The sequence below is a fragment of the Nicotiana tomentosiformis genome, chromosome 11 (genome assembly GCF_000390325.3).
Source record: "Nicotiana tomentosiformis chromosome 11, ASM39032v3, whole genome shotgun sequence".
Classification (NCBI taxonomy): Eukaryota; Viridiplantae; Streptophyta; class Magnoliopsida; order Solanales; family Solanaceae; genus Nicotiana; species Nicotiana tomentosiformis.
In genome coordinates, this window is record NC_090822.1 from 92,025,933 (window position 1) to 92,038,193 (window position 12,261).

At 35.9% G+C, this 12,261-nt stretch overlaps 2 protein-coding genes across 3 annotated transcripts; one reads left to right on the plus strand and one right to left on the minus strand.

The window, feature by feature from the left end:
• Positions 1-687: 687 nt before the first annotated feature.
• Positions 688-2,384, plus strand: LOC104095254 (actin-depolymerizing factor 7). Its single transcript, XM_009601341.4, has 3 exons — positions 688-844; positions 1,421-1,680; positions 1,806-2,384. Exons 1-3 carry the CDS (start codon positions 842-844, stop codon positions 1,954-1,956), a joined length of 414 nt encoding a protein of 137 aa, XP_009599636.1. The 5' UTR covers positions 688-841; the 3' UTR covers positions 1,957-2,384.
• Positions 2,385-2,630: 246 nt separating this feature from the next.
• On the minus strand, positions 2,631-4,015 carry LOC104095245 (low-temperature-induced 65 kDa protein-like). 2 transcript variants are annotated; one of them, XM_009601330.4, is made up of 3 exons: positions 3,857-4,015; positions 3,478-3,660; positions 2,631-3,214 (listed from the first exon to the last, which is right to left on the minus strand). In XM_009601330.4, exons 1-3 carry the CDS (start codon positions 3,909-3,911, stop codon positions 2,754-2,756), a joined length of 699 nt encoding a protein of 232 aa, XP_009599625.1. In that variant the 5' UTR covers positions 3,912-4,015; the 3' UTR covers positions 2,631-2,753. The 2 variants fall into 2 exon arrangements, with proteins under 2 accessions (XP_009599625.1, XP_070044299.1); XM_070188198.1 differs by having other exon boundaries at positions 2,631-3,210; positions 3,474-3,660.
• Positions 4,016-12,261: the final 8,246 nt, after the last annotated feature.

A 12,261-nucleotide genomic window follows, 5' to 3' on the forward strand; every position in this document is an offset into this window, starting at 1 on the left:
TTAGCTTAACTATATAAATGAAAAAGAAGCATTTAATAAAATTAATGGTTGTATTTATTACAAACGGGACACTGATCAATTAACGAGAACACTATTATTTATTTATTAATTTATACTTTTTTTTTCTCCGTCTTTTGGGTCGGGTGGGACTGTGAATATAGTAGCAGACGGGGAAGAGCCAAGAGGGGGAGAATTCTTGGTAAGATTATTGTCCTAGATCTAGGTGATGCCTGTGAAGTTGGATTCTTTTAAAATATTAATTATATAATTTATTGTATAATTAATTTTCTTATCCCAATTTATGTATGTATTTTTTTTTAATCTGTCTTAAAAAGAATGATATTTCTTATGTTTAGAAAGAATTTTACCATTTAATTTTGAGCTTAATGAGATTATTAATAATTACACAAATATTTATTGCTTGTTATAAATTACAAGTTTGAAAATTATTATAAATTTAGTGCCTAGTCAAATTGTATCACAAAGTAAATATCTTTAACGATAAAACTCAATAATAAGTATATAATGAATTTTTGGAGAGCATGAGGGAGCGTCATGTCCAGCATAACTTCAACGGCAGGCATGAGGATGGAAGAGTGGTCGTGGACATGTTGAACCTCTAAAAAACTTTAAAAAAATTCTGAACCCTTATTTTGTCCCACAAAATTCTCTTATTCTCCGCAATCCTCTCTTGTTTTATAAAGCTGCCAATGTCTCCACTCTTACGAATTCAAGGATCTCTATCCATTTACATACAACTCAATCCTCCATATTTTCCCTTCCGTTTTTCTCCTATCTAATTTGTAGAGATCCTTAATTTTCTTCCTCATTGCACGACATCATGGTATTCTTCTTCCTCTCTCAGCTTTTACCTTTTCAAGACCCTTTTAATTTGTACACATTATACATCATATTTGTTTTCTTTTGCTTTCACGATGTTGACGATGTTGCACAATGTTCCCAGCTAGTGTTTTGATCACCTTCTACGTAAAAAGCTTCTAATAATATATAATGGCTAGTGTGATATTTCTCAAAGCTGCATTTTGGAACTTGGAAGATGAAAATGGAATTTGAAAGGAAATAACCTAAAAGAGAATGTTGTGATTAAAGCAGAGGAAATAGACTAGTCCTTTTGTTATCCATTTGCCATATTTCTGGCCTTGAAAAAGGGAACTGCTTAGTTAGTTGCATGCCCTTCTTTGGTTTTAATGGATTTGCTATGCTACGCTTATTGCTTATTATTTTATTTTTTTAATAAACACATGGTATACGCATATTTACTTAAGAATTTACTGCATGAGGGGATATCGGTGTGTCCCTTACATGGACCTTACGTGAATGCGGGATGTTTTGTGCACCGGATTGCTCTTATTTTTTTTCTTTTCATTTTTCATCATGTCATAAAATTTTTGTTGGACAGGCAAATGCTGCGTCTGGAATGGCTGTGCTAGACGAGTGTAAGCTGAAGTTCCTGGAATTAAAAACAAAGAGAAACTACAGGTTCATAGTATTCAAGATTGAGGGCCAACAAGTCGTTGTGGAGAAGCTTGGAAATCCTGAGGAAAACTATGATGATTTCACTAACTCTCTGCCTGCCGATGAGTGCCGCTATGCTGTCTTTGATTTAGACTTCATAACTACTGAAAATTGCCAGAAAAGCAAGATTTTCTTCATTGCTTGGTACCATATAATTATTTAGCTAACTCAAATTTGACATCACCCGCATTGTCTTGTCCTGTTTCTAGCAATATACATCACCTGCCTTAATTAGCTTCTTTCTGATAATTTTTTAACATGGGTTTTAGGTCACCTGACACATCAAAGGTGAGGATGAAGATGGTGTATGCAAGCTCAAAGGATAGATTCAAGAGAGAACTTGATGGAATTCAAGTCGAATTGCAAGCAACGGATCCCAGTGAAATGAGCTTTGACATTATAAAGTCACGAGCACTTTGAATCTCAGCTTAATTACCTACTCCAGCCTCCTTTCAACGCAGTTGAATTCCACTGTTGTATTATTTCCTTTTAATTTACTATTATCTCTGGTTGTGTTCAAATCAAACACTTGATTAATAAAAACACGAAGTACTAATAGGCTATAAGTAGGGTAAAGACCTTGAGAGATTAATGGAAGGTTATCTTAGCAAGTTATTACTTATTTACTTATCAAAGGAATCTCCCTCTATAGAGATTTGTATTTGAGAGAGAGCTTTGCTTAGGTAAGTTACTTCAGTCAACTTCATTTAAAGTGAGCTTTAGATAAGTAAATATTCCGGTATGGATTTCATCTGAGTATTGTGATGTAATACTATGTACTTTACTGTGTATTCCGTGTGTTGCGGCAATATACTAGCGTGTATGTCAATTCGATGCATTTTACAGAACCAACATATTAATTCCTTTATTCAACTATGTATTTGATCAAATAGTGCACTAGAAGAGTAGAGTTAGGTAATATTTTTGGTATATAAACATATTGACATTCCTTTTTGCGAGTTAACTTCTGTGAAAAATCTGGGTCCCCACGGTTGGTTCATATACAAACAGCCACACTAAGATATGACATAATTCAACGAAAGTAAATATACAAAAGAGAGAGATATATCATACACATAACAGACCCAATCCAGTTCAGAACAACATCAGATCTCATTATCTAATTAGACGTGCTCAAACAAGCAGAATACCAAACAAAGAAAGAGGCAACCAGCATATATTTGAACAGAGGGATCAGTAACAAACATACAAAGCACTTAATTACCATCTGAGACGGTAGAAGTCTGTGCTGCTGGTTTTCCAGTACCTTTGCCAAACCACGAACTAGCAACACCTTTAATCCTACCTACAATACTCTTTCCTGAACCTTCAGCAGCAGCAATCCCATGTTCATCTGTAGGTCCAGCTGTTTGTTTGGTTACTTCCTCTGATACCTTTACCTTCCCTGTTGGCTTTGCCTCCTCCTCCTGATCTGTTCCCTCTGTTTTATCCTTATGTTTTGAAAGTGTGCCTGCGATCACCTCAGAAAGTGCCTTATCTTCTTCTCCGGGCTTAAATTTCTCTGCCAAGTACTTCTTCATTGACACTCCTTTATAATTATCAGTTGCTTTACTCTTCCCCTCCTCTTCCCCTGCTCCTTTCTCTGCCCTTATTCCTTCATTCACACTCATTTTCTCAAATGACTGAACTAGTGGAATAGTTCCCGCCTCCTCCCTATCTATTACACACGCATAATATTTCAAAAAACAAAACAAAAAACAAGTTTTAGGTAATTCAAAGGCACACTCTCCATAAAACATATTCCCTACTGCATCCGCCCTACCTCTCTCAATTCACTTTTTAGTCCGTTTAAAAAGGAATTGGAATTGTTACTCTTATGTACTTAGAAATAATAAACTTTACAAACTCTATTTCAAATTTCTGAAAACTTGTAGACTGTGACATGATATCAAATTTGAGATCAGTCAAAGAGAAACTTACTGGTGCCTGTAGGATCAGTGACTTTGCTCTGATAATTAGAAGAAGATTTGTCCTCAGGACGATCTTTTGGTGCATTAGGGTCATCGTCTAACACTGTTGGTAGTCCTATTTTGGTTCCCTGCGCTCCTTCATCTTCTACTTTCCCTTGGCCGTGAACCGGATTTTTACCATCTCTTTCATCCCCTGCAATATATCACAAGTCACAAGACAAAATTAACTGGGGATAAGTTGTTACAGATTTTAGAGTATTATTATTCCCAAAGAAATTTTTCTTTATTACAATTAATATTTTGAATCCTTAATTATGTATAACTTTTAATACTTTTTATATAGTTTTAAATATGTAAATTCTATTTTAAGAAATTTGCAAATGCATCACCTGAGTGGTGAGTAACATCTTCATATGCATGGCCACTGCGTTGTTGTGCCTCCATAGTTAAAGCTCAAAAGAGGTAAACGTGTTCTGCAGAATTATATTAGTGACTGCTTGGTTGCGTAGTTAGGAAAAGAACAACTCGCAGTCATATATATATATATATATATAGAGAGAAAGAGAAGACGAAAGAGTAAGGTTTATAGGGGGGGACGGAGCTATTGGACTTTTTTTATTGCATGGGGGTGGCACTCTGTGAGCGAAACACGTTATGACTTTAGGGGACACTACTAGGGACGTGGCCTTCTATGCCAAAGTTATTGGCCTTTCCCAAGGAAATTAGACAAGTCCCCCTTCTTATCTTCTATGACCATTAAATATTCAATTCATTTAATTGTTTTTGTTTTTTGAGATATTATTAATGGTAGAGATGGAAGATTTTATGAATTTTACTTTTATTACTTTTTTCTAGTTAAGTCACTACATACAATTGAAAAAATTAATTTTTTATTCTTATTGAGCATATATATTAAAGTATTTTTCTTTTACTTGTATAATTTTAGAGGTAGAGGGACGCTTAAGAAGTATCGGGGAAAAGTGATCAAGCAAGATATGGCGTGACTTTAGATTTCCGAGGACATGGCCTTTGATAGGAAGGTGTGGAGATCGAGCATTAATTAGGGTTGCAACTTAGGAGGTAATTGAACATTTTTCTACTTCGTTCCGGGTGCGAGGATAGACTGATAGGGTTTGTCTTAGATTGCTAGTGGTTAATGTTGTGTTCACACTATTCTCCTGTTTCTCTTTACTGGTTATTGTTATTGCGTTTCAACTATTTTCTGGTTATTATAATATTATTATTATTATTATGGTTTCTGTTGATGGTACTAATATATTGTCTTTTTCATCTTTTTCGTTTTCTTGAGTCGAGGGTCTATCGAAAACAAACTCTCTACTCCATCGGGGTAGGGATAAGGTCTGCTTACACACTACCCTCCCCAAAACCCTTACCTGTAGGATTTTACTAGATTGTTGTTGTTGTAATAACTTCCTACAGATTAGGTTTATTAACAATTTGAAAGTTCTTAGATTTTATATAGAATTGTTTCTTTAAATCTTTTTTCGTTTTATATTATAAAAAGAAAATTTTAGACATTGTATCTTGTCAAAATTGTGGTGTATATGAAGTGAAGACATTGTATGTACCAAATTTAAACTTGCTACTACAATTTTTCATTTTGGCATACCATTGTGGTGCTAATTGATACTTATTAAAAACATTTTGTGGAGATGTATAAGGTAAAAATTGCACGGGGCGCCCTATTTGATCGCCCCCATTTAATTTATATCCATTTTTTAAAAAAGCTTTAACTTATACCCACTTTTAAAATAATTTCAGGCATCTTTCTCCTTCTCCTTCTCCTTCTCCTTCTCCTTCTCCTTCTCCTTCTCCTTCTTCTACTTCTTCTTCTTCTTCTTCTTCTTCTTCTTCGAATGATAATGATTTTATATGGTGGTTGTGAACATATTTTAATGTAGTTTATGATTGTGATGACCCAAAATGTCATCTTTAAATTTAATAATGATATTATGTGTTCTAAGACCTCAAAAAGCATTATTTATCATTTCTCGACTTGCGTGCGCAATCCGTTCAATTTTTCGAAAAGTTTTTATGTGAAAAATGGATTAAAATATGAAATAGAGCTTTAAAACTCAATTGAGTTGGCTTTGGTCAACATTTTGAGCAAACGGATCCAGATCAGTATTTTGACAATCCCGATAGGTCCGTATCGTAATTTAGGACTTGGGCGTATGCCCGGAATCGAGTTCTGAGGTCCCTAGCCCGAGATATGGAATTTTGATAAAAAAAATTAAAAGCTTGAAAGCTTAAAGATTTTTAAGAAATTACTGATGTTGGGTTTATTGACCCCGGGTCCGTATTTTGGTTTGGAAGCCCAGTATAGGTCCACTATAATATTTATGACTTGTCTGCCGAATTTGGTGAGAATCGGAGTTGATTTGACGTGATTTGAACGTTCGGTTGTAAAAATATAAGTTTTAAAGTTTTCTTAAAAATTTCCTTTCATTTGGTGTCCGATCCATGGTTCTAGGTGTTATGTTGGTGATTTGATCGCGCGAGCAAGTTCGTATGATATTTTAGGACTTGTGGGCATGTTTGGTTTGGAGCCTCGAGGGATCGGGTGAGTTTCGGATGCTCAACAGGCCATTTTCGATTTAAGGAAGATGGCAGATTTCTGATGTTCTGTTGCAGAATTTTTACTCATCGCGACAGCGTGAAGTCGTTCGCGATTGTGTAAGGCAAACTGAGAGGCCAACCAAAGTTGCTCTTCGCGTTCACGAATTTGAGGCTGCGATCGCGTAGGGGCGTGATGTGGTGCTTCGCGAACGCGTGGACAAGGTCGCGTTCACGTAGAGTTAAAGAGGCTAAAGTTGAGCCACGCGCTTTACTCATTGCGATCGCGTGAGATTGTTCATGATCGCGTAAGTCTGTGAGTTAAAGCATCGTGTTCGCGTGGCGTTTTACATATTCGCGTGGCGTTTTACGTATTCGCGTTGAGTAAATTTCTGGGGCAGCAAAGTAGAGATTCGCAATCGCGAGGCTATTCATGCGATTGCGATTAAGAAAAACTGGGCAGGAAAAAATATGCTTCGCGATCGCGAAGCATTGTGTGCGATCGCATAAGGTAAAATTTGGGCGAACAGAACTTAAGTTCTGGAAATGGGGTTTCGACCCATTTTCAACCATTTCCAATTTTTGAGCTCGGGTAAGGCGATTCTTGGGCGATTTTTACGGAAAACATTGGGGTAAGTGTTCCTTATCCTATATTGATTATATTTCATGATTTCATACTCATTTATATCATGAATCCGTGAATTTATGGAAGAAGAATCAGATTTTTATAAAATTTTCCAAAAATAAAAATTTAAGATTTGAAGGTCCATTTGATATCGGAATTGGATAACTTTTGTAAAATCGAACTCGTGGCGGAACGGGTGTTCGTATTTCGTGAGTTTTTCTGGGATTTGAGACGTGGGTCCTACTGTCGAATATTTAAATGAATTTCAGATTTTTATCTGTAAAATTTGTAAATTCATATGAAATTAATTCCTATGATTCGTATTGAGTATATTGAATTGTTTATGAATAGATTTGAAACTTTTGGAGACAAATTTTAAAGGAAAAGTTGTGGTCGAGTAATTGATTGGAATTTGTAAAGCGAGGTATGTATCGTGGTTAACCTTGACTTGAGGGAATAGAACCCTTAAACTATTTGTTATGTGAAATGATGTGAACGACGTATAGGCGAGGTGATGAGTTTCTATACGTCGTCAAATTAATTATTTGCATAATTACTTGAAAAATCATACATCGTTTTAAATCATGAATTAATTATTATAATAATTATTTCTCTCCTATTTTTTGTCAAATATTAATTCTTGAATTCATGCATTAATTGTTACATATTATTTGAATTATGTGTCTTAAATGTTATTTGACATTTAGCATATTAAATATTAAACTGCCTATTTTCTCCCTGATTTCCATAATAATTTGGTATTTGTCATTGTTTGTTTCATAATTAAATCATAATTATTGTATGCTTGTTGTCTTATAATTTTATATTAATTGTTGCATTTATTGGAAAAAATTCTTCTATAAGAATTGGTAAATGAATATACTGGAGAATCGGGTTGCATGCCGCAACAGACTTATTTAAAATCCATATTGGAGGATCGGGTCGCACGCCGCAATAGACTTATTTAAAATTCAATATTGAGAGATCGAGTTGAACGCCGCAACAGACTTATTTAAAAGTATATATATACTTGATTGAAATAAATATATGACAGACTTGAGTAAAATTAATATATTGTGAGAGCGGGTTGCACGCTGCAACAGAATTGAATGTGAATATATTGTGGGAGCGGGTTGCACGCTGCAACAGAATTGATGGAAATGATAATTGGTTATGATTGTTGAATTGGCTTCAATTATTATAAATGAGTTACCTGATTTATTTTTATTATTGTTATTGTTACTAATAATGCGTGCAGGTAATGTAAGTGAACTGCCTTAGTCTCGTGACTACTTCGTCGATGTTAGGCTCAGCACTTACCAGTACATGGGGTCGGTTGTACTGATACTACACTCTGCACTTCTTGTGCAGATTTTGGAGTTGGTCTCAGCGGCGTACCATAGACTTGCTCGGATTTCAGCTACTCAGAGGAGACTTGAGGTATAACTGCACGACGTCCGCAGTTCTGAAGTCCCTGTCTGCTTTACTTTAGTTGTGTGTTTATTTTCAGACAACTTTATTTTATTGAGGCCCTTATTTGTATTATTCTAGAAGCTCGTGCACTTGTGACACCAAATTCTGGGATGGTATTTAGACACCGTTTGTTTTTTTTATAGATTATTCACTATATTTTAGACTTTACTTCTGCAATCGTTCTTTATTATTAATAAATTTAAAATTTGTTTTAAAAATGGATAATATTATTCTAACGTTGGCTTGCCTAGCAAGTGAAATGTTAGGCGCCATCACGGTCCGAAGGTGGAAATTTCAGGTTGTGACAGTTGGTATCACAACACTAGGTTACATAGGTCTCACGAGTCATGAGCAAGCTTAGTCGAGTCTGAAGGATCAGTACAGAGACGTCTGTACTTATCTCTCAGAGGCTATGGAGTTTAGGAATAATTTCACTTCTATTATACTCTACCGTGCGATTTTATTCTATCATTGACGATTGAACTCTTCTATTCTTGTCCTATCGCAAATGGCGAGAACACGCACTGCGTCTACAACCGGACAAGCGCCAGAGCCCCCAGTGACAGCTACGACTAGGGGTAAAGGCCGAGGCCGAAGTCGCGCCAGAGGCAGAGGTGGAGCTCAGTCTAGAGCTCGAGTAGCCGCACCTGTTATAGAACCTCAGGTGGATCTTCAAGAGGAAGTTCCAGTTTAGAATGTACCAGTTGGACTAGTTCAGGTCCCAGAAGGATTCATAGTCACTCCAGTACTTCAAGACGCTCTAGTCCGTTTGGTAAGTCTTATGGAGGGCGTGGCCCAGAATTGTACATTTCCAGTAGCACCATCCATCTCACAGGCTGGGGGAGGAGCAAAAACTCCCACTACTCCCGCTCCGGAGCAGATGGCTCCCCAGAATCAGGCTCCAACAACCCCGCCAGTTGGGGTAGTTCAGCCAATTGTTGCTGCACAGACCGGTGATAGGCCCACCATATCTTTTGAGGTCTTATTGAGACTGGATAAGTTTACTGAGCTCTTTCCAGTTCACTTCAGTGGTACACCTTCTGAGGACCCATAGGATTATCTTGAACGTTGCCACGAGGTGCTGCGGAACATGGGTATAGTTGAGACCAATAGGATTTATTTTGCTGTATTTTAGATGACGGGTTCCGCCAAGAGGTGGTGGAGAGATTATACATTGACCAGACCAGTCGAATCGCCTGCACTTACCTGGGAGCAGTTCTCTCAGTTATTTCTGGAGAAGTTCCTCCCTATCACACTGAGAGAGGAATTTCGCAAGCAATTTGAGCGTCTATAGCAGGGCAGTATAACTGTTACTCAGTATGAGTCCCGTTTTGTGAATTTGGCCCGTCATGCTCTCCTTTTACTACCTACGGAGGGAGAGAGAGTGAGGAGATTTATTGAGGGACTCACTCACCTTATCAGACTTCAGATGGCCAAGGAGACCGAAAGTGAGATTTCTTTTCAGGCGGCTGCTAATGTCGCAAGGAGGATCGAGATGGTTCTTGCATAGAAGAGAAGGTAGAGGTCTGATAAAAGGCCTCGTCAGTTCGGTGGTTTCGGTGGTTCCTCGTCTGGAGGCAAGGGTAATTTTGGTAGAGGTCATCCTCCCACACCGTTTTATTCAGCACTTCATGCATCTCCAGTGCTTCAGGGAGTGGGCATTTGAGGTACAAATTGTGATATTGATACGCATGCGGTGGTATAAGGATGGGTATTGAAATGGATGCGGTGGGATAAGGGTGGCTTGATACGCGTGGCTAGTAGGTGAAACTACTAGAAGTCATGCGGTGTGATAAGGATGGCTAAAACGCGGGATGCTATTTCGAAAAAAATATTTTCTTTAAAATAAATTGTGAAGGCTTGCGCGGTGAGATAAGGAAATGAGATATTGTGAATTTATTTATGATTTGGGACTACGAGGCGGTACCTCGGTAGTGCCCTTGTTGATATTGATTTATGGCCATAGTTGCCTTCAATTAATTGTTGTGATTTTCATAAAGTTGAAAGAAATTCTGTTTTGATTCCACGAGATATTATTTGCAATTATTTGGTGTCATTAAATGTGACATACTATTTGATTCAATTCCATAGTCCTTTTATCTTATTAAATTGTTTAAACATTTTTTCGTGCCATTATCTATTCTCCAGTAGGGCCTGACCTAATCTCGTCATTACTCTACCGATGTTAGGCTTGACACTTACTGGGTACCGCTGTGGTATACTCATACTACGCTTCTGCACATCTTTTTGTGCAGATCCAGGTACATCTTACCAGCCTAGACGTGGGTGAGTTATCTGCGCACGGAGACTTCGAGATATATCTATCATCGTCCGCAGACTCCGGAGTCCCCTTCTATCATTTTTATGTTGCTTCCTTATTTTTCTTTAGACCTTGATACATAGAAACATTGAGAATAGATTTTTAGAAACTTGTGACTTATTTCAACAGATTTTGGGAGTTGTAATTATTTGAATTGTAATTTATTTATTTTATATATTTATGATTATTCCGCATTGATAGACTTACCTAGTTTTAGAGATTATGTGCCATCACGACCTCCTACGGAGAAAATTTAGGATCGTGACAAGGTGACATCATCAGCATAGTACAACTCTTTTCTTGTATCGAAATTAAAAGCAAATTAGTAGAGTATCGTGGGAATAAAAGGAGATATCAAAACATTTAATAATTTCTTGTACAGATAAATCTAATAACGTAAAAGAAAAGAAGTAAATATCACCACATTAAAAAAATTTAAAATTAATAATAGTATCAATCATTTAAAAAGAAAAAGATCGAGCATGTATTCTTTATTTATAAAAATATAATCACAGCAACTCTTCACGTTTTTCAACATCATCTTTAAATTTAATTCTTAAGAAAATCAAACTCTTTGGACTGCTATGGGTACTTCCCTGGGGCTGTGTAAACGAATATTTTAGGAAATCTAGAGGAAAAATTGAATAAGCTATTATATTACTCCCTTCGTTCCAATTTATGTGAACATGTTTGACTGTGTACGGAATTTAAGAAAAAATAAACACTTTGGAATTTGTGGTCCTTAACAAATCAAAAAAGGATCCAGAGTATTTGTGTGGTTATAAAAACTTTTTATTAAGGGTAGAATTGCAAGTTTAAACTAAATATTTTTTAAATTTAGGAAGTGGTCATTCTTTTTGGAATGGACTAAAAAGGAAATATGTCCAAATAAATTGAAACGGATGGAGTAATAATTGTAAGTATTAAAGAGTATAGATAGACTGCAGTTGTAACATAATTGGAAAAATTTGTGACAAAAGACTCTCTAAAAGAAAGATCTTCCAATTACCAAATCTAATACCATCTTCATTGCTGGTAACAAATGAGAAAGATAAAGCATTCAAAGAAAAACAAGTTGTCAAAAGTACCCTAGATATGAGCATGTATAAGAATCTAACTCATATTTTCAAGCCTTGCAAAATTTAAATAACAAACGAATAACAAATTAGAATTACAAGAGCTATTTGCAGTATCTAAATTAGATTATTAAATTAAAATAAAGACAGAAAAAAACAAACACAAGCTAGAAGAATTTCATAATAAATTAATACATTGTTGACGTTCATGCTAAAAATTTACAATATGCAATCCAACGATTGGGCCGGGTGCAACACTGGCAAACTTTTACTAGTTGTTTTATATTTGTGAAGACAAGCTATACAAACTATAAATGTAATATTTACAGGTCCTTCAGAAATACAAGCTATACAAACTATAAATGTAAAACAAATTTTTTGCAAGCCTTAAACGCTAATTTCTAAATCTCACATCCTAACTTGAATTTTTTTTAATTATACATCATAATTTTAGACGTAAACCTTTACGACTTATATAAGGCCAAATTCCATAAACTATTACTGGCACTATATATAAGTTATATTGATTGGATAATTATACAAGTAATATGAAATTTTATTAGGTCAAACGTGTCCATCATCATGCGTTTACATAATTATTCATCACAAGTTTATGGATAAGCTGGGCCTGGGTGCACCTCTTTGTCACCTTTTATTGGCATATCAACTTTGCCCATGATATGGAAGCAAAGAAAGAGATACTTAAATGATAAAAGATTACAT